The following is a 26,848-nucleotide window of genomic DNA, read 5'->3' as shown; positions in this document are numbered from 1 at the left end:
CTATGTTAATTTCTGTTGCCATTGTTTTTAAAAATTTCTTACACTATCCAAAAATCAAAGAACAATAGTAATTGAATACCGAGATTTTCTCTACTTTGAGAGTCTATGATTACTTTCTAAAATTAATCAACAAAAAACTTTTGTGAAAAATAAATACAGCTAGTAGATTTGTGTAAAACCAAGAGAAATTAACATTTTGGTTCTGTAGCACTCAATTAGACATATCTTCCTATGACTCTGCACACCTCAGATTATTTGGAAGATTATCTCAGATGTCCACAAACAAAATTACCCTGGAATCCCATACATACTTAGGAAATTTCTCAACTAATAAAATTGCTGCCAAATGGCAATAATAGCTTAGGCAATGGATACTAGGCATATATGATATTGAGTTTCTGGAGAGGCCCTTTTACTGAGAATATTCTACAGCATTACTGCCAACAGACTTTGTAATTATGAAACTCTGACATTAAGACATTGCTCTGTGAGTTGGGATTTTTCACAAGGAAATACATGATCATATGAAAATACATAAACCTTTAAAAATAAAGCTCAACATCAATCTTTTGGCATCTGTACTCGAATACGTATACTCACTGCTCTTGCCTGTGGATTTTTTTTTTTTTCAACTTTACATTTCTAAATTCCACTATCTTTCATATGCTCATGAACTTTTGTTACAAGGTGGTCTTAAGAGACAGCAAGTTTTTTTTTTAATGTTTTAAACCAAAAATATAAGAGGTAAAGCTTTGCTCTAATGATTGTTTTTGTGGTTGTTTTGAAACTTTTCCTATTCTATGATATAAAAAAAATAGAAAATTATAGGATTAATAGACTACCAAGGGTTTTTCCTCAACTCTGAGCTTTATGGCTAAATTATTTAATTTTTTTCTTTTTTTCTTTCTTTTTTAAAATATTTTAATTGTTATTTCCACAATACAGTTGTTTTTTTCTACTATACAGCATGGTGATCCAGTTACACATACATGTACACATTCTTTTTTCTCACATTATCATGTTGCATCATAAGTGACTAGATATAGTTCCCAGTGCTACACAACAGGTTCTCTTTACTAATCCATTCCAAAGGCAAGAATCTGCATCTATTAACCCCAAGCTCCCAATCCATTCCATTCCCGCCCACTCCCCTTGGCAACCACAAGTCTATTCTCTAAGTCCATGGTTTCCTTTTCTGTGGAAAGGTTCATTTGTGCCTTATATTAGATTCCAGGTATAAGTGATATCATGTGGTATTTGTCTTTCTCTTTCTGACTTCACTCAGGATGAGAGTCCCTAGTTCCTTCCATGTTGCTGCAAAAGGCACTATGTTGTTCTCTTTTAAGGCTGAATAGTATTCCATTGTGTATATATACCATGTCTTACTAATCCAATCATCTGTCAATGGACATTTGGGTTGTTTCCATGTCTTGACTATTGGGAGTAGTGCTGCAATGAATATGTGGGTGCATGTGTCTTTTTTAAGGAAAATTTTGTCCAGATATATGCCCAAGAGTGGGACTGCTGGGTCATAGTGTAGTTCTATATAGAGATTTCTACGGTACCTCCATACAATCCTCCATAGTGGTTGTACATTCCCACCAACAGTGCAGGAGGGTTCCCTTTCCTCCACAACCCCTGAAGCATTTTTTATCTGTGGACTTATTAATGATGGCCATTTTGACTGGTGTGAGGTGGTATCTCGTGGTAGTTTTGATTTGAATTTCCCTAATAATCAGTAATATTGAGCATTGTTTCAAGTGCTTGTTGGCCATCTGTATATCTTCCTTGGAGAAATGTCTATTCAGGTCTTTTGCCCATTTTTCAACTGGGTTGTTGGCTTTTTTGCTGTTGAGTTGCATAAGTTGCTTGTATATTCTAGAGATTAAGCCTTCATCCATTGCATCATTTGAAACTATTTTCTCTCATTCTGTAAGTTGTCTTTTTGTTTTCTTTTTGGTTTCCTTTGCTGTGCAAAAGCTTGTCAGTTTGATTAGGTCCCATTCATTTATTTTTGCTTTGATTTCTATTGCTTTAGGAGACTGACCTGAGAAAATATTCATAAGGTTGATGTCAGAGGATGTTTTGCCTATGTTCTCTTGCAGGAGTTTGATGGTGTCTTGTCTTACATTTAAGTCTTTCAGCAACTTTGAGTTTATTTTTGTGCATGGTGTGAGGGTGTGTTCCAGTTTCATTGATTTGCATGCAGCTGTCCAGGTTTCCCACCAATGCTTGCTGAAAAAACTGTCTTTTTCCCATTTTATGTTCTTGCCTCCTTTGTCAAAGATTAATTGACCATAGGTGTCTGGGTGTATTTCTGGGTTCTCTATTCTGTTCCATTGGTCTGTCTGTCTGTTTTGGTACCAGTACCACACTGTTTTGATCGATGTGGCTTTGTAATATTTGTCTGATGTCTGGGAGAGTTATGCCTCCTGCTTGGATTTTGTTCCTCAGAATTGCTTTGGAAATCTGGGTCTTTTGGTCTTTTGTGGTTCCATATAAATTTTTGGATTGTTTGTTCTAGTACTGTGAAAAATGTCGTGAGTAATTTGATAAGGGATTGCATTGAATCTGTAGATTGCTTTGGGTAGTATGGCCATTTTTACAATACTAATTTTTCCAGTCCAGGAGCATGGACTATCTTTCCCTTTCTTTACTTCTTCTTTAATTTCCTTGATTAATGTTTTATAGTTCTCAGCATAGAAGTCCTTTACCTCCTTGGTAGGTATATTCCCAGGTATTTGATTTTTTGGGGGTGCAATTTTAAAAGGTACTGTATTTTTGTATTCCTTTTATAATACTTTATTGCTAGTATACAGAAATGTGAGTGATTTCTGAATGTTAATCTTATATCCTGCTACTTTGCTGAATTTGTTGATCAGTTCAAGTAGTTTTTCAGTTGAGTCCTTAGGGTTTTCTATATACAGTATCATGTCATCTGCATATAGAAACAGTTTTACGTCCTCTGTTTCTATTTGGATGCCTTTTATTTATTTTGTGTGTCTGATTGCTGTGGCTAGGACTTCCAATACTATATTGAATAATAGTGGTGAGAGTGGGCATCCTTGTCTTGTTCCAGATTTTAGTGGGAAGGCTTTCAGCTTTTCTCTATTGAGTACTATATTTGCGGTGGGTTTGTTGAAAATGGCTTTTATTATGTTAAGGTATGTTCTCTCTATACCTACTTCAGTAAGAGTTTTTATTGTGAATGGATGTTGGAATTTGTCAAATGCTTTCTCTGTATCTATTGAGATGATCATGTGGTTTTTTACTTTTCTTTTGTTAATGTGGTGTATGACATTGATTGATTTGCACATGTTGTACCATCCTTGTGCACCTGGGATGAATCCCACCAGGTCATTGTATATGATCTTTTTGATGTTGTTGGCTTCAGTTGGCTAAAATTTTGTTGAGGATTTTTGGGTCTATATCCAACAATGATATTGGCCTATAGTTTTCTTTCTTGGTGATATCTTTGTCTGGTTTTGGAATTAAGGTGATGGTGGCATCATAGAATGTCTTTGCAAGTGTTCCTTCTTCTTCAAACTTTTGAAAAAGTTTAAGGAGGACGGGTATAAGTTCCTCTTTGTATGTTTTGTAGAATTCACTTGAGAAGCCATCTGGTCCTTGACTTTTATTTGTAGGGAGTGTTTTTATGACATATTCAATTTAATTTCTAGTGCTCAGTCTGTTCAGTTGATCTACTTCTTGATTCAGTTTTGGCAGGCTGTAAGTCTTAGAAAGTTGTCCATTTCTTCTAGGTTGTCAAATTTGTTAGCATACAATTGTTCATAGTATTCTCTCATGGTTTTTTGTATTTCTGTAGTATCCAGGGTGACTCCTCCTTTTTCATTTCTTATTTTGTTTATTTGGGTTTTTTTCCTCCTCTTCTCCATGAGTCTAGCCAGAGGTTTGTCAATTTTGTCTACCTATTCAAAGAACCAGCTCTTGGTTTAATTTTTTTCTATTTTTTTAATCTCTATTTTATTGATTTCCTTTTTGACCTTTATGATTTCCTTCTTTCTGCTGACTTCAGGTTTTGTTTGTTGTTTTTCTAATTCATTTAGTTGTTGGGTTGTCTAATTGAGATCTTTTCTTCTTTTTTGTATTGCCATGAATTTCTTTCTGAGCACTGCTTTTGTGGCATCCCATAGATTTTGATTGGTTGTGTCTTCATTAATCATTTTTCTTGAGGTATTTTTAAATTTCCTTCTTGATTTTCTTTGACCCATGGGGTTTTTAGTAGTATCTTGTTTAGTCCACGTAGTCAGTTTTTTCTCATTTCTGTTCCTGTGGTTGATTTCTAGTTTCATGCCATTGTGGTCAGAGAAGATACTTGAAATAATTTCTATACTCTTAAATTTGTTGAGGTTACCTTTGTGCCCCAGTATGTGATCAATTCTTGAGAATGTTCCATGTGCACTTGAGAAGAAGGTATATTCCAATTTTTTTGATGTAATGTCCTGAAAATGTTGATTAAGTCTAACTTTTCTATTGTGTCCATTAGGATCTCTGTAGCCTTACTGATTTTCTGTCTAGAGTATCTGTCCACTGAAGTGAGTTGGGTGTTAAAGTCTCCTACAATGATTGTATTCCCATCAACTTCTCTTTTTATGTCTGTTTGTATTTGTTGGAGGTATCTGGGTGCTTCTATATTAGGGGCATATATATTGACGAAGGTAATATCCTCTTCTTGAATGGATCCTATTACCATTAAATAGTGTCCTTCTTTGTCTTTCTTTATGGCCTTCATTTTAAAGTCGATTTTGTCTGATATGAGTATTGCAACTCCTGCTTTCCTGTCTGGTCCACTGGCATGAAATATCTTTTCCCATCCCTTCATTTTCATTCTTTATGTGTGCTTTGCTCTAAGGTGAGTTTCTTGTAGACAGCAGATTGAAGGTTTTTGCTTTTTTATCCAATCTGCCACTCTGTGTCTTTTGATTGGTGCATTCAGTCCATTGCATTTAAGGTGATTATTGATAGATATGTATTTATTGCTATTTTAAACCTTGTTTTCCAGTTGATTCTATGTTTCTCTTTTCTTTTTTTTTTTTTTTTGGTTGGATGGTTTCCATTTATTTTATGCTTGAGTACTTTTCAGTTTTTGTGAATGTAATGTTCGGTTTTGATTTGTGGTTACACTGCTTTTTAAGTATGATAACCCCGTCGTATATCTGCTTGCTTTAGCCTGATAGTCATATAGGCTCAAAAACGTCATTAAAATAAAAAAGAATCTATATTTTCTTACTTTCCTTCCCCACATTGTATGATTTTTTTTTTTAACATCTTCATGTTTAGATCTGTATGCAGCTTATTTAAGTGACTGCTTTCCAATTGTGGTTTCCTCCATTCTAATTTTCTTCTTTTTTTGTTTTTTGTTTTTTCTCTCTCTCTTTTTAATTTAGAGAAACTGTTTCAGTATTCATTTTAGAATGGGTTTAGTATTGCTGTACTCTTTTAGCTTTTGTTTGTTAGAGACTTTCTTTACTTGCCCTTCTATTTTAAATGATAATTCTTGCTGGATAGAGGATTCTAGGTTGAAAATTTTTCCATTCAGCACTTTAAATATATCTTGGCACTCCCTCTGGCCTGTAGTGTTTCCGTAGAGAAATCAGCTGATAGCTTTATGGGGGTTCCCTTATACTTAATGCTTTCTTTTCTCTTGCTGCCTTTAGAATCCTCTCTTTAACTTTTGCCATTCTTATTATAATATGGCTTAGTGTGGGCCCATTTGGGTTCAACTTGGTTGGATGTCCTCTATGCTTCCTATATCTCAATATCAGTATCCTTTAGATTTGTAAATTTTTCAGCCACAATTTCTTCAAATATATTTTCAATCCCCTGTTCTTTTTCTTCTCCTTCTGGAATTCTATTATGCATAGATTGGCCTGCTTTATATTATCCCATAGGTCTCTTTTATTGCTTTCATGTTTTTTCATTTTATTTTCTGTCTGCTCTCCTGATTGGGTGATTTCCATTATTCTATCTTCCATGTCACTAATTCATTTCTCTGCATTATTCATTCTGCTCTTTATTGTCTTTAGCTCAGTTTGTATCTCTGCAAATGAATTTTCTAATGTTTCTTGGCTCCTCCTTACATTTTTCTATTTCCTTCCTAAAGGAATCTGCAGTACTGTTCACATCCTCTCTTAATTCCTTCAGTATTTTCACCATCTCCCTTTTGAACTCAATGTGTATCACACTGCAGAGGTCTGTTTCATTGTTGACTGGTTTAGGTGAATTCTCCTGTTGCTTTAATTGGGAATGGTTTCTGTACTTCTTCATCTTGCTTGTGTTTTTCTTTCTCTGCGAGTTTGGGGAAGCCAAACTGTAGTCTTGTAAGGTTACTTATATGCAAGAATACCCGTTTGTATCTTTTGGGGGGTTACCATTTATTTTTGGTGTGGGAGTTTGAATATTTGCTGTCTCTTTCTTTGATGTGAGCAGGCTGTTCTTTCCAGAATGCTCATTGTGTTTTCAGGGAGAAGGAGGCAATGGGTAGGGCCAGCAGTCAGTGCCTGGTCATTGAGCTCTCAACAGCAGCAAGGACTTTGAAGAAGGTGGCACAGGCTACTTGTAGCTGCAGGGCCCTGGGAAGTGGTAATAAGCTCTAGGCAGACCTTCAAGATGACCAGAGCATTTGGCAGTAGCAGCAGCATGGTGTGTGAGTTCCTAGGGGAGTGAGAGCAATAACAGCTTGTGTTTGATTATAATGCCCTCCTCTGAGGTGGTTGGAACCACAAGTGGTGCCGGTTCGGAGACCCCTAGTGGTAGCAGGCCACGACCATCTCTAGAGTCAGTGAAACTCCAGTGGTTTTCCCCTGACAACTTTAGACCATGCATGAAGCAACCCGTATCACTTAGCCCACATAGGAGGTGCTGTACAGGCTGCTCCTAGTTGCAGGATACTGGGAAGTGACAGAAATCAGGCATGTAGCTGATGCCCGGAACGTTTGGCAGTGGCACCAGCAGAGCAGGTATGTTCCCAGGAGTGCGGAGCACCAACAGGTGGTGTTCAGTCACAATGCCCTCCTCTTTGGTGCTCTTGAGGTAAATGGGGCTGCAAGTGGTGTCTGTTCACAGACCCCTAGTGGTGGTGAGCCACTCCCACCTCGGTGGTTTGCCCCCACCTTCTATAGACCATGCCAGAAGCACCTTGTCCTGCTTAGCCCCTAAAGGAGGTGCTGCACAAGCTGCTCCTAGTTGCAGGTTCATGGGAAGGGACAGTTGTTGTGAGACATGTTTTTATAATATTTTCTTAGCCTCTTTGCTGAAAACTCCATCTTGTCCTTCCTTACTTTGTCCCGTCTTCCTGCTCAAGAAACAGTCATGGTGATGGTGCCAGAGACTTAAACAAAGACCTAAAGGCATGGGTTATTCGCGGGGTCAGCTGAATGAGGACATGATACATTGGTCTAGGCACGCCGGACCTGTGCAGACTGGCACGCTATTTGCACAAGCATAATATGTCCTCTAAAGAATAAGACAAAGAGGAACCTCATGGCCAAGTGGTTTATGAGTAGTCATTAGCAAAGAGAACCAAGGTGCAAACCTAGGCACACAGGGTTGCCACAAATAGGCATGCCGTTTGTGGAAGCACAGTGAGGATTCTCTGAAATGCTATGCATAGATAGCTAACTCAAATGCTAATGATTCTTAAATGCCTAAAGTTTAACCATCTACCAGCTCAGTAACTTTTAAAATAATAAAATAACATAAAATAATAAAAAAACCCTATACCCTGCACCTACAACCCCCTTTTCACTTGACGTAATCCTCAAGAGCACAATAAAAGCAGTGTGGTTTCTTGAGGCAGGGCTCTTGGTTCCTGACATCTTGAGTCCCCAGGTTCCCACCTTTACTTAAGATAAATGTCTCTGTTTCTTGTTTTATGTTAACTTTTTTCCTTAAGTTCCACAGTACTCGTTCTTCAGCCCCATCCCACTGGGCTGGTCTCGGCAGACAGTGACCAAGAATCTGCCCAGAGTGTTTGGCAGTGGCAGCAGCAGAAAAGGTGTGCTCGCAGGGGAGTGAGAGCAACAACAGGTGATGTTCCATTTCAATGTCCTTCTCTCTGGTGCCCTATGAGGTGGTTGGGGCTGCAAATGCCTTTTGTCAGTTATCCCCAGTGGCAGTGGGCCACACCCACCTCTGGAATCAGGGATAACTGTGGCGGTTTTCCCCTACCACCTGCAGACCAGGCAAGAAGCACCCTGTCCCACTTAAGCTCATGCAGGAGGTGCTGTACCAGCTATTCCTGGTTGTACGGTTTTGGGAAGGGACAGTGACCAAGTGCCTGGGCGCCACGTAGAACATTTGGCAGTGGCAGCTGCAGGGTAGGTGTGTTCCAGGGGAGTGAGAGCAACATCATATGGTGCTTGGTTGCAGTGACCTCCTTTTTTCTTTTTTGCCAACCCCTGATGTGATTGGGGTTGCAGGTGGAGCCTACTCACAGGCCTCCCGTGGTGGCAAGCCATGCCTCCCTCTGGCCTCTGAGACTACTGCTTTGGTTTGTCCCTGCCCTGATGCCCTTATCCCACACAAGAGGCGCCTGGCCACCTGTAGCCTACACAAGAAGCACCCAATCTCCCCTAAGTGAGCCAGAGATTTTCCCCTTCTTGCTGCCATAGCCTGCACGGAGCCGCCCCACCCTCTGAGCCCCAGGGCACATGCATGCTCCAGTGAAGGGAGTTTCGTATGGTGGTCTGCCCCTTCTCCTCTAGCCCTCCCCAAGAATGGTGCCTTGCCTCTCCTGTGGGTCTGGACCTTCTCCCAGGTTAGCTTTGCTGTGGCATTTCCCCTCCTCAGCCTCTGACCTACCACTCCCCCACCCATGGCACACTCCTCCTTAGCCCCTCTGGCTGGACAGCCAGCCTCAGTCCTCTCCCCAGGACTGACCTCCAGAGCCTGAGTCTCAGTGCCCAGCCCCCACCCAAGCATCTCAGGCTGTGGTGTCCAGGCTGGTGGTTCAGATGATCTGTGCAGCTCTCACTCTACTTTGCCCTCCTCAGTCCAGCTGCTGAGCTTTTCTCAGCGACTTTGAAGTCCTGCCGACTTGGCTGATCTTTCCATCAGATAGTGGCTTCCCAGGATGTGGGTTCCTTTTCTCCTTCACAGCTCCCTCTTGGGAATGCTAGTCCTGTCCTGATTCCTTTTCTCTCTCTCTTTTCTTTTCTTCTACCCAGTTATGTCAAGAGTTTCTTGCCCTTTTTGGAGGTTTTAGTTCTTCTGCCAGCATTCAGTTGATATTCTGTGCAAGTCATTTTACATGTAGATATGTTTTTTTGATGTGTTTGTGGGAGAAGGTGAGCATGACCTCTTACTCCTCCGCCATCTTGCTTTGCCCTTCCTAAACCAGTTCTCATATTGACTATTAAGTTACTGGCAATTCTATTGCTCGCTTATATACCCCCTTTATAATGTGTGAATGTGTGTGTGTGTGTGTGTGTGTGTGTGTGCATGTAATTTGTTGTTTATGCAAGTTTATATGTGTATATATTTGAGTTATGTGAACTTATGTGTATAGGGCATCACATAATCAAACTATCTCAACCTTTATAGAAGCAGAAGAATACATCTTCCCATTCAGATTTAAAGTTCATCCTATGAACAAGATATTTCCCAAATATGAAAAAAAGGGTAAAGAAGACTGCATGACAAATTAAAATCTGCTTGGTTTTTAAAGATAAACTGTTTTAAAGCCTTATTGGAACAATGGCACAAAAACTCAAAGTCACATTTGCAGCATGATAGAATTGCTACTTACAAGCAAACTGCAGCTTTGCTTCTCTGCTAACAATTGTTCCAAACGAGTTTGTTGCTATGCACTGGTATGTTCCAGCATCTTGGGTTTTATTGGGGTTATTGATCAACAAGCTGCCTTCAACAACACTGTAGCGGAAATCCATACCAATGTCAACATCTGTTCCATTTAACTTCCACCTATAGTATAAAAATGGCAGTAGATAAAGCCTTGTAATATTAATCAATATTTCTGAATTGTTTAAAATATATAAAAACTATGAACAGCATGAAATATCATCTCTGACTTTTTTTGAACTGTGGTAAAAAAAAAAGTTTTTTTAAATGCTCTACTCAGCAATGGTGACAACATAGATGCTTATGGAAAGAGCATGTCCTTTTAAAGTAAACAATGATTAGGATTTTAATACCTATTTTTATAACTACTTATGATGCAACAGACACTTGCCTTTTTTTTTTTTAATTTCTCAGAGCATCATGTACAACTTTTTTCAAATAGCATTCCATAGTAAAAGTCCTTTATCTGTTTTTCAGGGCTCTTTAAATGGGTCTATACAGATGACAGAATATAACACTCTCAGGTAGATTGCTGAGTATTTGATGAAATTGCAGCAGAGTTCCTTTGATTTGGTCCTTAATATGACTGAAATGGCTGACTACAAAGCAGAGGAATTCTATTGATCTAGAGCTGTCTTAGGAACCAAACTAGCTTTAACCAAGGATCACTTTGAAGACCTCCTTAGTTATTGGGACTCAAACATCAATCAACCACCCCAACAAACTGGAGTTTAGGCCTTTAGGTAACAGACCCGAAAAGAGATTTGTTTTTCTGTTTACATGGATCATCTGTATATTTGAGTATAGAGCTTGGCCCAACAAATTAGTTTTAGTGGAACTCACACATTTAACCAGCAAAGTGTTAGTAACAACACCTACTTTTTGTTAATAGCCAATAACATTCCAGAGAGCATATTTTAACCAAATTGACTTTGAGTAAGTTGTCTGAATACTTACGAACTTTTGAACTAATAAAATTCAATGACTATTTATTTTTTCTCTTCCTTCCCCTAATCTACACAAAATATTAGGTCAGAGAATTTCTGAATTATTGACAGTCTCATATTTAGCATGCACACTGGGAGACCGAAAATAAGGCAACACCAGAGCACAAAGGAAACTGATCAGAAAAAACAATGGGAGTAAAGAATGAGAAATGTCATTTTATTTCCAAACAGTAAAATCCACTATTTAAATGTGTGTGTGTACATACACACTCATTGTGTATCCTCACAACATTCTGGGGCACTAGCACTGGTGTGCATATGTAAAAGGATTTAAATGAAAAAAAATGAAGGCCAATTCGTTTCAAGATTTGGATACTGGGTATCAACAAAAACAGGTTTAAAGAATGAGTGCTTTCTTTTCATCAAGATCTAGTCATACCTCAAAGTTAAGCTTTCCTCCTCTTTTAATGATATCTTCCATGACATTCCTAATCAGATCAAAGCTTCCCTCAACTCCTACAGAATTTTTCTTACTTCTTTAGGTGGGAATTCTTCCTTCACTATAGATGATTTGCTTCTATTACTTTTGTATTCTCCCTTAGTAACCTAGAACCTGACATTCAACATGCTCAAAAATGTTTGTGGTATTTCATTAAATATCTAACTTCTTTGCTGGATATTTTAGCTTTGAGCACATACAATTTATGAAGCACCCTAACTCACCATGGCACAGCAGTGTACCTTTGTTCAAATCCATGTCTTTGAAAGGTGAACATTTAGAAACATGAGGGGTGGGAAAGGTGAGCCAGATCACAAAATGGGACATAACTCTTTATGTGTTTGTTTATAAGAAGATGGGTATTAGGAACTGACATTGTTTTTAAACAGGACAGTAATTCTCCCTGTGTTCTGACATAGATAGGAAATAATAAGCAATAAAAAGAGAACAGCCGGGTTATATCCTAGCAGGTCTATATGCTCATGAATCTCCAGAGCTGACTGCCTGCCCTAGACTTTTTTTTTTTTTTTTTGACTCAGCTGCTCACATCTCTATCATAACTCTCACTTCAAATGATAGTCGAGCAATTTAATATGACAAATCTAGGAACTCAAAGAGGAAATTGCAATATAATGTGAGCTGCAAGCAGAGTGTGGAATTTAGGAATGAGGTCATGTGAGTCCTCTTAGAAAAGTAGTTTGAGGAATATTAACACCTTGGTGGGTTGTCTACACAAGTCATCTCAACCAAATGCTCTGGAAAAAACCTATTAATCTATTTTATTATCCTCTTTTACATACAGATAGCAAAGGAAAACACATTATTTAGAAAGTAAACCCTTTGCTGTGAAATGCAGTTGAGTCTCCATTATGAAGGACTATACCTAGTTTTATTGCAAAGTAGTCACTGTTCATCCCAAATGAATGTGGATTGCATTGAATTCATAATCTTATTCCATACTGAAACAGTCTTGAAAAATTCACAATTTATTTTCAATGTTTGAGGAGTCTTTCACGAACTGGTAATAGAGGCCATGCTCCTTTGGCAAACTGAGATTTTCCCCAAGAACTGGGACAAATGGGTGAGTGTCTTAAGAAGGCTAACTTCTGAATTATTTGGTGAATCACGACCCACCTCTCTCCAGAGAGTGGGGGTATGCACAACTAAACACTGTGAAGCTCTGGAAGGTACTGTTTTCAGACCTTGCTGGGGAGCTGTTTATTTATGGGCTTTGTTGTAGCAAAAACCTGTTTTCTTTGTTCACTGTTTCCACTTGGCACGGAAGAAGGGGCAGGACCTTTCTGACTTGGAATTTGTTGTCTGCAAACCAAGCTGAATACAAACTTCACAGCAATGATACTTCCACCAAGTACCTGACATTCCTTCTGTCAGAAAAGAGGCCGAGAGCAATAAGTAACATCATCTGTCCTTAGGGAACTTTAATACAAGGGAAGTGGGGACAAGTCAAGACTTCTTAAGTTTTTCTGGGTCTGGGTCAATCCTTTCAAAATTGAGGGGCAGGAAACAGTGAAAAGAGAAGGCACAGTGGAGGGAATAAACACAAAGAAGAGAGGTCAGTTGGGGCGACTGAGGGAAAACCTAGTGCTGAAGATCCCCATGGAGAACTCACCTTGAACTTCTCCTACTTGTTTCTACCTCTCAAAGTCAGTCCAAAGACTGAAAAAGTTCAGCCATAAAGATATTTGAAAATACCTGTTCTTTCCATTCTGTCTCTTGAGCTTTCTTTCAATAAAAGGGAGTTTTTAGCCCCCTGACCAATTAGCTATTATCTCACAGAGGAACTGCCAAAAATATAAAGGAAAACAAAGTACGCTGCAACCCACTGCTAGTGCATTTGATTAAAAGTTTTCTTCTCAAATGTTTCTGGCAATCTTTAAAAACATAATAGGTTTCTGTTCCTCTGCTTGTTTTAAATAACAAAGCAAGCCCCTATATCTAGAAACACAATGTTACAAAAGCAATGTTAATTAAAGGTCACAGTTTGTGGAAAAACAAAGCAGTAACTCAAATTGTGCTACAAAATTTGTTTTCATTTATGGCTAACATCTGGACTTATACTTGGCTATGTACTAAAAATTGAAGGCATTTAACTCGTCATTTACAGATGTAGGAAACTTGGTCCCTTGCATTTATTTTTTACTATTTAAAGCCTTGCAGCACACTTGAATTCAACATATTATAGGGAGAATAACTGCATATTCTGATTTGTCCAGTACACTGCTAGGTTTACACATGTCATCCTGGAATGTTTATTAACAGTGGCATTTCCCTGTCAAAGTGTCCTGGTTTGGATGATAAATTACATGTTTATCCTAATTATATGGTTCATTAGAGAGTGGGATTTTTTTTCCCCTTTTTGGAATGTACTTTTGTTTTAGCTATATGACAAAGGATCATAGCCCTCCAAATTCAGTTAAATACTCCTTCTCTATAAAATTTTCACCGATACCTTCCTTCTCTATCCTGAAGCAGACTTTCTCTCCTTCAAGAGGCTGTTGAACTTGGACCTCTTCCACTCACCCACACTGTAGCCCTATACTTAAGACTTCTAGGCACTCACCCCTAAAGCATATTACTTGAGCATGAATACTCAAACCTAGCATGGTACCTGGAACATACAGCTGCTTTATATGGTGGTTTAAATACCTTTCCTAGAGGACATATTTTTCAGAATCCTAATATATACCCTAGTTTAAAGCAGTGCTGCTATGATGGGATCTTGCAGGAAACTCAAGAACTCACCCCAGGTCATTCCATGGACCCTGGAATTTACACTTTGAAAAACATTGGGGTGGTGTGATGAATAATGCAATGTTTGGTGAATGAATAAATGGGCACACAAATTAAATTTGAAAATAATTTCCATTATGTTAATACTACCATCCTTTAATATACACGGGATGACCCTTGCCCTCTGTGAATCTGAAAACTAAAGACCTCAGTGTATACTCAGCATTCTACTTCTACAACTTCTGGATGACTCCATCTCTTCTTCCCTAAACTATAACACACGCTGTATATATTTTTGGGGGGTTTTACATACTACTACATATTGGTTATTAGTTTAAGGTTTTATCATTAAATTTGAAGGGGCAACATAAAACTTATAAGATATACATAAGTTACAAAGAATCGCAAGGTAATAAAGACCTGTGTCTAAGAAAAAGAACATCAGTATTTTTTTTGGGGGGGGGGCTGTGACCATGGCATGTGGAAGTTCCTAGGCCAGGGGCTGAACCTGTGCCACAGCAGTGACCTCAGCCACTATAGTGACAATGCCAGATCTTTAACCACTGTACCACAAAAGAACTCCAAGAATATCATTACTTTTGAAGTCTCCTCTTTCCACTTTGACTTCAATCACTCCCTTCTCAACAGTTAATTATAATCTTTAATTTTGGCTTTTTTATTCCTTTTATTTTCTTTATGATTTTATCATGTATGTTAGTATCCTTAAACACTACCCCATCTTACCTGCCTTTTGAACTTTAGATGGCACTATACTCTTTGTATTCTTCTATGACTTGATTTGTTTACTCAGCTATGTTCTTGTGATCCATCATGTTGTAGCTATAATCATTCCTTTTCTCTATCACATGGGATTCCTTGTATGAACATGCCAGGTTATATTTCTTTCCATTATTTTAAATTTATTATTCTAAATTGCTGTCAATCTGTCAATCTGGTGGTTTGAAGGAATGTGTTATTTTAGTTTTAATTTGTATATTTCTTCTAACTAATGACCCTGATAATCCTTGTATGTGTTTAGTAGATATTTGATATTCTTTTCTCAGAAGTACCTGATCAAGTCTTTTGGTAATGTTTTTGTTACTGTTTTTTTTACTCTTTGATGTGTGTGAATTTTTAAAATAGTTTAGATATTAATCCTTTGGGAATGATATGTATTAAAGTATCTTCTAAAACTTGGAAGCTTAAAATATTACCCAAAAGGACAGACATATACTTAACATTAATGAAGTTAAATATTAATTAAGTTAAATATTTTTCTATGATTTGTACTTTTTTGTCATTATTGAGAATTTTTTTCTTCCCTCCAAAGTCATAAATACATACGCTTATTTCTTTTAAACATTTTATAAATTTCCCATGTTGGTCTTCCACTCACTTGGAATTGATCTTTGTATATGCTGTGAGGTAGGAATCCAATTTTACATCATTTTTAAAAACCACATGTCTAATCTACTGTGCAGTATATATCTTTTTATTTCTAATATTGTTGTGACATTAAATTTTTCATTTTTAATATTCAAAAGATAGTATTGTTTTTACTATTTTTATTATTTAGTGCAATTGATTTTTAGGCAGAAATATTAACTTTCACCACTTGCTTTACTTACTCATTCCTGTATCTCAGACAGTCTTCCTGGGATCATTGTTATTCCTGCTTAAAGTATATTGTTCAGAATTTTCTTTTTTTTTTCCCACCCTTTCTGTTTTTATTTTTTATTTTATATATATATAGAGATCTCCTTTTTATTTTTCGGCTGCCCCATGAAATATGGATTTCCTGGGCCAGGGATCAGATCTGGAGCCATAGATGCAACCTAAGACACATCTGCCGCTCTGGATTCTTAACCCACTGTGCCAGGCCAGGGATGGAACCTGCACCCCAGTTCTCACAAGATGCCACAGATCATTCTGCACCACAGTGGGAACTCCAGTTCTTCTTTTTAAAATGTATTTCTGCTTTACAAAAATTTGACAGTTAATTTCTCTCAGCATATTGAAAATTCTGTCTTTTCTCTTGCTTTTTTTTGTTGCTATTAAGAAGTTAGCTGATGGTTTAATTGCCATCTCTTTGAAGAGAAGCTGTATTTCAACTTTGACCTATTTTTATGATCATGTCTTCCAGCTGATATTTTGCTGTTTCACCACAATAATTCTAGATGAGGATTTATTTTCATTTGTATGGCCCGAGATTCACTGGGCTTCCTCGATCTGTAGCTTTGAATGTTTAATTACCTTTGGGAAATTCTTAGCCTTCTCCTTAAATAGTGCCTCTGCCTCTCTTTTCTTTTTTTTTTCCCTTTTCTTTTGGAACTCTGATTAGACATGTGCAAACATTTTCTCTTAATCTCTTCGCTCTCTCTCTTTTATATTCTGCTCCTTCTTTCCCCTTACTGCTGTCTTTAGATGATTTCTTCAGATATATCTTGCACTTTACTAACTCTCCTTTCAGCTGTGTCTCACCTGTTATTAAAACCACTTTATCATCAAGGTTTGAAATAGGCAATTACCTTTGCTTTTCAATCCTTTGGGAGGCAAGGTTCTTTCTTATTACATTCACCATAAGAATGTAGCCCTTATGGGCTACAGGTCTATTTCGTAAGATGTTCTCATGTTAGACTGACCTGTTGGTTGGGACTAGGCTTTGTCCTGTCACCCTAGTCCCCTGTGAAACTGCAAAATCCAAGGCTCCAGTTCACATAGTTCATCAGGATGAAAACTGCTTTTAGTGTTCAGTTCTTTTTCCCCTGAGGTGCAAACCCCCTTAATGCCTATGTCTTTCTTTCCTCTCAGTTTATTGGTGCATGTTTAAGAAAATATGTTGTTAAATAAAACGTTAAGGCTTTGAGGAAGATGGTCAATCAGGATATTTAATTCCTAGTACCATGTGAAACATAAGTTGGGTACTAAACTTTTCATGAACACGATTACATCTTTAGCATCTCGGGATATCCAACGATGCCTATCTAAAAGCTCTTCACGTAATCAGCACTCCATATGTATTTGATGATTTTAATAATAGAATATGTGTGGAAACACGTGCTTTTAGGTCAACAAACCTGATGTGAGGTTTTGGATTCCCTTTAACTTCACAACTGAGCTTCACTTTTTTCTCCTCAGAGTCCAAAGGGAACATTACATGACTTGGTTCTTGAATGAAAATTGGGCCATGCAGTGTATAATCATCTGAAATGAGAAGAGGATATGTCCCCAAATGAACATCTTTAAAGTAGGAACAACAACAGGAAATAATAACAAAATGAAAATAAAAGAGGTAAACTAACAACAACAACAAAATGTCATACACAACACATTCAGTTTCAGCCTCTGGAACTTCCCCTTGAAGACTAATCTTTGTAAATTATGAAGTGGAGACAGGGACTCTTCTTCTACTTCATATTGATAACTTCTTTTAACCAACAACTTCCAGACACAGAACTGTGTGACCTTCCCTTTTCTCTCTTCTACTTCTTATTGTTCCATATGTCTTTAGCCCAACCTTTTACTTTGTTCATATTTTGTGCCTCCTACAGGCCTTGTGTGCTGCTATCATCCTAGAAGACAGTCTAATGTCACAAACTCACAAAGTCTCTGCCCTGTAATGGGACAAAAAGTTGGAAAGAAGCAATGATGATTGAATAAATACATTAATAGTGAGAAACAGCTCTGTATTGCTAAAATAAATTGGGCAGGTAGATAAATAAAGAATAAGTGATTATCATGATTTTATAATTATTTGTGGTACATGAGCAGTTTGTTTTTTTCCAACTTATTATGGACCTATACATGGGGATACATATGTATCACCCAGTTAGAATTGACTCAGCACAGAAGTTCAGTAACAGCCAGACTGGTCCATAGGAAGTTAGGGATGCCTGAGTACATAATGAAGTGAAAGTGTCCAAATTCTTTATTTCAATAACAGAAACTAAATGCATAAAACTTGCTTTGTCATGGAGCAGCAACAAACTTCAAAGAATAGAAAAATCCACGAACCAGATTTGAATTAGCAGTGTAGAGTGCATATGCTTCCTCCATTAACATATCCAAAATACTGGTCAAAATGCACCTCACCACACATACCTTGAAGGTGACTTTCATTCTTTACAATCTAGTTCTTTTTTTTCCTAGAAGGCTTTTCTAGACTCTTATGTCTTCTTTTAACCACATGATTAATAAATGATATCTCCTGATGGACACAACTTTTTTCTCTCAAATGCAGTTGTGCCTTTCTTTCCTCTTCTTTGGACTGTCACCTCCTTGAGAGCATGATTGTACCTGACCCATTTTTGCATGTTTTACAATACTAACTACAGTAGCTTATATATAGAAGATGCTTAATAGGATTTGTTCTATCTGAATTTTTCCCCTTTACTATTTAATGTATTCAGGCAGCTTATTTAGGCAGTGCCTAATGAATTTTGAGACAGAAGGGTCAGTGGCTATGATGTAAAGTGATACTGAATAGCACCCTGGAGCTGACAATCCATTTTCTCCTTATATGTGATTATTGTGAAGGGTGTGAATTATAACTGCTATCCTGGAAAACCTTCATAATCAGTCTTGTTGAAAGGTGATAGGATGAGACTGAATTCATTCAAGTGAAGGGAGACTGAGGGAATGGAAGAAAGCCGATTTGGGGATCTAGATGAAACACAAGATAAGGTAATCTCTTTTACAGGTTTTAATCCAGGCTTTTAAAAAAATCTGCATGTTGAGGTTAGGCTAGGAGGAAAATAAAGGACACAAGAAAACCAAACAGAATTATGTTTTATTTTAGAGGAATGATGATAGCCAATGTTTAGACAACAAGCAGGATATAGCTTCCAAAGATTAGGAATTGAGACTCAATGCCTTGTGTTGACTATGACCTATGGAGAATTACCCTGTCTTTCCATTCCTTAATTTTCTCATCTATAAAACAATAGCGTTGGAAACAGTCAGTGGTTCTACACCAGTTAAGAATGAGATGAAGGAGTTCCCATCGTGGCTCAGTGGTTAATGAATCTGACTAGGAACCATGAGGTTTTGCAGGTTTGATCCCTGGCCTTGCTTAGTGGGTTAAGGATCCGGTGTTGCTGTGAGCTGTGGTGTAGGTTGCAGATGCGGCTCGGATCCCGCGTTGTGTGGCTCTGGTGTAGGCTGGCAGCTATAGCTCCGATTAGACCCCTAGCCTGGGAACCTCCATATGCTGTAGAAGTGGCCCTAGAAATGGCAAAAAGACAAATAATAAAAAATTTTTAAAAATAAAGAATGAGAAAGAAGCTATGAATATTTTCCCATAAATGCCCATGCACACACACATGATATATGCCTTCAAAGATGCCATGAATTATATTACCAGCATTAACCTCTTTCCTTAGTCCATGTATAAAATCTCAGGCTAATGAGAGATTTAAACAAAGAAAATGGGATTTATCAAAGAACACAGGATAAAAGCATGGAATGAAAGTACACAAACATGTATTCTTTTTAACAATCATGGTTTAAAGCCAGACATTTCAAAACCTAGATATTTACAACTATTACATAGATATTGTCAAAACAAATTTAGATACTGGTCAATGGTTAGCTCAAATTCAATCTTGAAGAATTATGTGAATTTTTAGCATATCTAGTTAAGTAACAAATGTTACGCATCAAAATCAGTAACAGCAACAAGATTGGTAGATTTTTCTCTGAGAGAAAAATATGACTGTTGTTGTCCCAATTCCAAAATTATGTGTGTATATATATAATATCAATCATCTCAATTCATTGGTGTTCCCTGATTTGAATTTCATACAGAAATACACAGTATATTACTAGTAATTCCAAATAAGAATAAAACATAATAATGATTATGCAGAATGCAGCTGAGAGGCTGTGGATTAACATCTGTACTATTTCTCAATGTATCTATGCCATATTTAAATAACAAAAAGGATATTTTTCCTGTGTATTTTGTAACAAGAATTGATAATAATGATGTTTTGCATTTGCTATAAATAACACATTTCATCTAAAGTTTTTATTTTCTCTTGGTTAACCAAGCTCACTGCCTAGAAATTAACATTAACATAAAGGGAACAGTATTTCAGTTTTCATCTAAGGAAATCCACAGCCTTTTGAGCATGAACTATTCAGTTTCACAAAGAAGGAGGATGAGATTTTAGAAAGTTGCTATCCAGGTGGAGAAAACAGATATCCTAACTTTAATACTTTTATACCAGGGTTACCAATATTTTGAGAAAAATGAGTTAAAGAGTTGCTTTATTTTCCCCAAATCTTGAGGTGCCTGGGTTACTGACACTCTTAGATGAAATGCAGAGCAAGGCACTGCTAATTTTTTCTCTCTTTGTGTAGTAGCCACAAAGTGACTTCCAAGTGGCTTGAAGGTAGACACAAAAGGCTTTGAATTTGCCATTTTCAAAACCTAGAAGATTTAGTTTACCCTTTCCTCTATCAGAGTAAGTTGTTGTATATAATAGTGGAGTGGCCATGATCTTCAGCCTAGTGAGGTAAAGAAGCATCTCAGAAAACATCAGAGGAAAGGATTAATAAACCAAGACACGTCAATGCTAGACTGTGGACCACCTGCACTGTAATCATGTCATGCTTTTTTTTTTTTTTTTTAAATAAAAAAACCAGTCCAGACTGACTACAGCAGAAAAATCTCAGGTGCATGATCTGTCTTTTAATCTAGTTCTCTAAGGGATTATTTTGCACACTCAAATTTGAAAACCCCTAACACAGACCCTTCTGATCCTAGCTCTCCAATTCATAAAAGCAGAACATAAATCAACACTGGCTTTAGACTTACCCCTAGACTTTCTCTCTTGCAAAGACGAACCAATGAATCCTTGCTTAAAAACATTTTTAAAAAGGAATTTCAGCACATGTCTGGACTAATAGTTGAGAGGTGAGCAGCCAGGAACAAAAAACTATTAAACTGACTCACACAGAGAAAATGGATGGATTTGACAAAATCTGGAACCCCTTCTTAGAAAGCTCAGAGTTGAACTTAATAAGCTAATTGTGAAAACCTCAGGGTTGCACCAAATTGACAAAGAAGAGACAACCTCAGGGAGACCGACAAGTCCATTGACCTATTGCAAAATCTTATCCTCACTTGATATACACAACATACCTGCTATAATGACCCTTTATTTATAAGTCATGAATCTCATCTTATTTAATGATAGGATGTCGGGATTGAGGTTTTACTTTTGGATTCCCAACAGGGTGAAGAGTCACACTGGTGCTCCTTGGCCTTGGATAAGTTGGAGGAAGGGGCTCACAGTGTTATCAGGGGTCTCTCAGGGAAGCAGAAGGCAATAATCTTTAAGGCTCCAGGAATTCTCAAAAATCATGGTTATGCAGAAGAAGTAGGAGAGCAGCCAAAATCCCAAATATAATCTTATAGATTCCAGACCACTGATCTCAGCCCCAGCTTAGAGGATTTTGTGCAAATGCTGATACTGTACATCTTGCTTTCCTGGGTTCTCTTCTCCTTGACAACCACTGCCAATTGTTCACTAGCTTACTTCTACCACACCACCTCTGATCCCTGAAGTTCTATTCCATAGAAATCCCTCTTGACTGGTTTCTAATAAAAGGAATCTTTATAAAGAAAAGAGAGAAGACATATGCTGAAGAAATCCTCCTTTCATGCTTCAACAGAGAATGGGGAATGTTCAAGTTTGCAGAAAACAGCAAAGATTTCATGACCAGAAACTTCTTCAGGTTAAAGATCAGGCTACTCTTAACCTTTATCCCCTTTTGCTCATCAAATATTGAAAGTCCTGGAAAACACTGCTCTTAATCAGTGATTCTCAAACTTTTTTCCCATGTTCTTTTTTCTTTTTTGGCTGCACCCACGTCATACAGAAGTTCCCACGCCAGGGATCAAATTTGAGCCACAACTGCAACCTACTCTATGCCACAGCTGCAGTAATAATGCTGGATCCTTAACCCACTGCGAAGGCCAGGGATTGAACCCATGCTGCCACAGAGACGACAACACCATATTCTTAAACCACTGCATGGCAGCAGGAACTCCTCCCATTTGATTCTTTTCTTTTTAGAATCTATTTTTGGGGGGGAGACAAAACTATTTTTGTCAGCCAACTTCTTCATGTATCTTCCCGCAAATGTCCCAGAAGTAAAATGGGCTGCCAGGGCAACTCAAGTTTTAGATGACTGAAAGAGAAGCAGAGAATCACAGATAATTAGAAGAGATTATTTAATCCTAAGTGTATCCTCCCAGGACACAGAGTAAAACTGTACTAAATCTGTGATGAAACAAAAATGATTTTCACCTAAAAATAAAATAATATGTTTAAGAAAATCAGTAAGAGCACAATACTCCACAGATAGGTGTCACTTATTTTAGCTGCAGCTTTGGGACAGCAATGATTTCTCTCTGTATTGCTGTTTATTCTTTGAATTAATTTGGCCCATTTCTGCATGTTCCCAAACTTCTCTCTTAGGATGCTACTGAATTAAGGTACCAGAAGCTCGACTGGACTGGGGGATTGGAATGGATGGGGCCAGCCTGAAGTTTTCTGAAACTGAGCAGGTGAAAATAAAACTGAATTTCAGGTCATGGCAGACTCAAGGAAGCGAGACAGAAGCTCAAGTATTGGGTCTCTGGGAGCAAGAGAGAGCAAACGATGGATTCTGAGTGAAAGGTCAGCAAAAGATAACATGTGTAAAGGAGCAAGCAAGAGGTTAGACAGAGCTTGAAAAAAAATCCACTGATACTAAATATAGATTTTTTTTTTTTACAGGGCATCTGTGAACAATCCTAAAAGGTAGCTGAGATGGAAGGAAAGGCATTAAGGGACTGAGCCATATCAGACAGCAGGGATGAAATTCAGGGTACATATTTCACTAAAGGTAACTTAATAAAAAAGTCAAGATCTCTCTAAAATAATTATTCCTCAAAGTGTGGTCTAGTAACCTCATGCATCAATATCTCTTTACCTAGGGGTGCTTGACAAAAGGCAGATGTTGGACCTACTTGATTTTTATTACCAACACTCAGCACCTCTGTTCATTATGGTGGATTTTGCAGTGGGAAATGAGTACTTTCAGTTATGAATTGAGCACAGATGACTTTCAGCCCTAGACCAATTAAGGACACCAATGAAGAAAAACAACCCTACAGAGTTTTATTCTATGTGCTAGATCACTCCATAGCTACCATGTGGGATAGGGTAAAAGGTCACATTTTGCAAGCATAGCCCTTTGGACCATGTGCTTCTCTTCCACTGGAAATATTTTTCATCTGTTGCAAACTCAGTGACACTGCTCTGCTGTGAAAGGATGAAATGTAATACTATGATTTCATCTCAGAAAACTAAAAATACCAGATTCAGTTCTACTTGTGATTGCTGTGGAGTTTCTAGGTGTTGCACCTGAGGGTTGTTGAGGCCCTTAGTCCTCATGGCAGGTAGAAAGTACTGCCATAACAGCCAAGAATTCAGGATTATGATATACAGTCAATCTTCATATGACATCAAATAGGTGGTTTGATTAAACACCTGGTTTTGGGCAGAAACACTTAAATGGCAATGATCTCAATTTGGGAAGCAAACTAGGAGACCTAGTGGAGAACACAAGAGCTTGAATATAAGCTCAGAACATGAGCCATGGGTTTAGATGTGTTTTATTTGGGTCACATCTGGAGGGCAGGTCAACTATTCCATTATATATGCACAGAAGCATCCTGATGCCAGGCACAGAGGCTGTGCCCTGTTGTTTCTTACTCTGCATCCTAAAAAGCCCTTGGGTCAATCCAGAGTAAATGCTCTGTGTGTGTGTGTGCATGTATACATGCATGCAGATAATCAGGAGGAAATGTTGCCTTGATGGATTGCACAGCCATGCTACTGGGGATGAGGAAGGAGTAGTTCTGCTAAGCTGGTTCACTGGGCATGCTCCAGAGCCATGGTCATATTTTACACTTTCCCTCTCACTATTCACATCAAGGGGGTAGCCCTATAGGGAGGATCATTACTCATTCTACCATGAGAATGTTCCAAGAAGGGCACCCACAGGGCCTACTGGATCTGGCTAGCTGTGAGCCTTCTCCTCCAGCCTTTCTAATGAGCATGGAAATCTGCTCTGGCTAAAAAACAAAACAAAAAAAAAACAAAAGAAAAAAACCTGTAAGGTCAGCAGCATCTCTGTGAATCCATATTATTCACAAAATGTATCAGCAATAACCAAAGGAAATTCAGAAACAAAGGAAACTTTGTAACAGCAATTGTCCCATGTGTGTGAGAATTCCTTCAAAATAGAATCTCTGATTGTAGAAATGATGACTGGACGGCTGTCGAACTATCATTAAAAATACAATTTGGTGTTGATAGTCTTCATAAAATTAATAGCAAGGGAGGTTCAAAGGTCCCACACAAGGGCCTATGTGTGAAACATGTCAGCACAGAGCATTTTTATTGCATAATCATTCCATTTGCTTCTATTTGTTGGTTCAGTTGAATGATGTGGAGGCAAAACACATATTTGAGGAGACAGACACTCTTACTTAAAGCATAAGAAGTTTCTTTCACTCTTCCTTGCTTCCACCTTCCTGAGTTTGACCCCCTCTGAGGAGCATTTTAAAAGGCAAGAAACAGAGAAGTCTACTGACAGATGGTGTATGTTTGAAGGCAGAAAGTGAAAGACAATCCAAATGAGAAGTGAACTCTTCTGCTCTTCCTTTGTTCTCTGGTCAATGGAATAATGCTGCTGCCATCACACATCATGTCACACATAATGAGGACCTAATCGCACGTAATGCCAGACCTTAGAAATGACGGTGAGGTGGGCAAATGTAAGGAGATAAAAGTGGTCTCTGTATAGAGAAAAATTCTGTGTTGTTAGAGGAAGGGTTTGTAGGTGTGGAAAAGAACAGCAAGGGGAACTGTGTCAATACATCCTACTCTGACCCTGACCTTAAATCCTGACCCATGTCAGGAACAAAGGACTCATGATTCCTTTAAAAAAAGCAATTGGGTGATTCTGACATGAAGCCCCATGTATGGAAAGAAAGATGACTTTTCAACAAATGCAAATATTTTGTTTCTCAACTGGAGGTAGACTGACCTGAAACTGATGTGAGGCTATATACAACTTAGCATGACTATGCATATTTTCCCTTCAGAATTATAAATGTGATGGATTATGAAATGCTGACCCAGACTCAGCTGGGGATGTTACATAATATTTTCTTGACCATATTTCTTTTCTAAAATCGGAAGAATTCCTAATCCTCAAACATTTTTGACCCAAATAGTTTCTGATCAGAAGTTTTAGGCCTATACTATATGTCAATTCCAACATTACATGTAGATGACACACAGTGTGCAAAGTATCCTGTCCTCTTGAAGGCCATCCTTCCCTAGAGAGTGTTTATTCTTGAAGGACTGACAGCCAATAATCAGATAAGTATAGCTAAGTTTATCTTTTCTTTTTTCTTTTCAGCTGTACCTGTGGCATGGAAGTTCTGGGACAGGGATGGAATCCAAGCTGAGGCTACAACCTATGCCACAGCTGTGGCAACATGGGATCCTTAACCCACTGTGCTGGGCCAGGGATCAAACCAGTGCCTCCACAGAGAAAAACCTGATTACTAACCCACTGTGTTACAGCAGGAACTCCTAACTTTCTCTTTTGAATAAATAGACTTTATTTTTAGGACAAAAATAGCATTACAGAAAAACTGAGTAAAAAGCACATAAAGTTCATATATACACACTTTCTCCCCTGCTCACATTTTTTCCTATTCTTAATATCTTGCTTTAGTGTGGCACATTTGTTGTAACTCATGAGCGAATGGACACATTATTATTAACTAAAAGTTCATAGTATGCAATAGGGTCCACTCCGTGTGGTATAATTGTGTGAATTTTGGCAAATGTATCATAAGATACACTATCACACAGAATAGCTTATTGTCCTAAAAATCTCTGTGCTCCACTATAGCTAACTCTTTCATTTATATTCAAATAGATTACTACTTACCCATGAGAACAAATAAGAGTATAGAAACACACATATATATATAACTGTTTGGTTTTGGCTAAAGAAGTCTAAATGAGATATGCGGGTCATTAATTGATTCACCACTGCTTCCCTAGTGACATAAGTTATGATAATCTATACATCCATCCATCCATGTTGCTGCAAATGACATTATTTGCTCTTTTTATTGGCTGATCCATTTTTGATAAAAATTCTCCAGAAAGCAGGCTTACAAGGAACCTACCTCAGCATAATGAAGGCCATATATGACAAACCCACAACTAACATCATTCTCGATGGTGAAAAGCTGAAAGTCTTTCCACTAAGAACAGGATGTCTATTCTTACCACAGGTAGTCAACATAGTTTTGGAAGTCCTAGTCATGGCAATCAGAGAAGAGAAAGAAATAAAAGGAATCCAAACTGGAAAAGAAGAAGCAAGATGGTCTGTAGGTGACATGACACTACACAGAAAATCTTAAAGATGCTACCATGAAACTTAGAGCTCGTTGATGAATTTGGTAAAGTTGTAGGATACAAAATTAATACACAGAAATATCTTGCATTCCAATACACTAACAATGAAAGGTCAGAAAGGGAAATTAAGGAAACAATCCCATTACCATCACATCGAAAATAATAAAATGCCTAGGAGTAAACCTACCTAAAGAAGCAAAAGACCTGTACTCTGAAAATTATAAGACACTGATAAAAGATGTCAAAAATAACATAAATAGATGGAGAAGATATATCAATCTCTTTGGCTGGAAGAATTAATAATGTTAAAATGACTATACTATCCA

At 37.8% G+C, this 26,848-nt stretch overlaps 1 protein-coding gene across 4 annotated transcripts in view; it reads right to left on the bottom strand.

Annotated features, from left to right (window-relative positions):
• The window catches only part of CNTN4 (contactin 4), a 985,539-nt gene that overhangs the window by 317,751 nt on the left and 640,940 nt on the right, over nt 1–26,848 (bottom strand). For all 4 annotated transcript variants that reach the window (XM_047779322.1, XM_047779348.1, XM_047779332.1 and 1 more), the window contains 2 exons: nt 17,097–17,223; nt 9,770–9,945 (listed from right to left, as the gene is read on the bottom strand). In XM_047779322.1, coding sequence (XP_047635278.1) covers nt 9,770–9,945; nt 17,097–17,223 — 303 coding nt within the window. The remainder of the gene's footprint in view (nt 1–9,769; nt 9,946–17,096; nt 17,224–26,848) is intronic.

The sequence above is a fragment of the Phacochoerus africanus genome, chromosome 1 (assembly GCF_016906955.1).
Source record: "Phacochoerus africanus isolate WHEZ1 chromosome 1, ROS_Pafr_v1, whole genome shotgun sequence".
NCBI lineage: Eukaryota > Metazoa > Chordata > Mammalia > Artiodactyla > Suidae > Phacochoerus > Phacochoerus africanus.
Note: the sequence above shows the minus strand (reverse complement) of the source record. Positions and strands in the feature narration are given on the sequence as shown.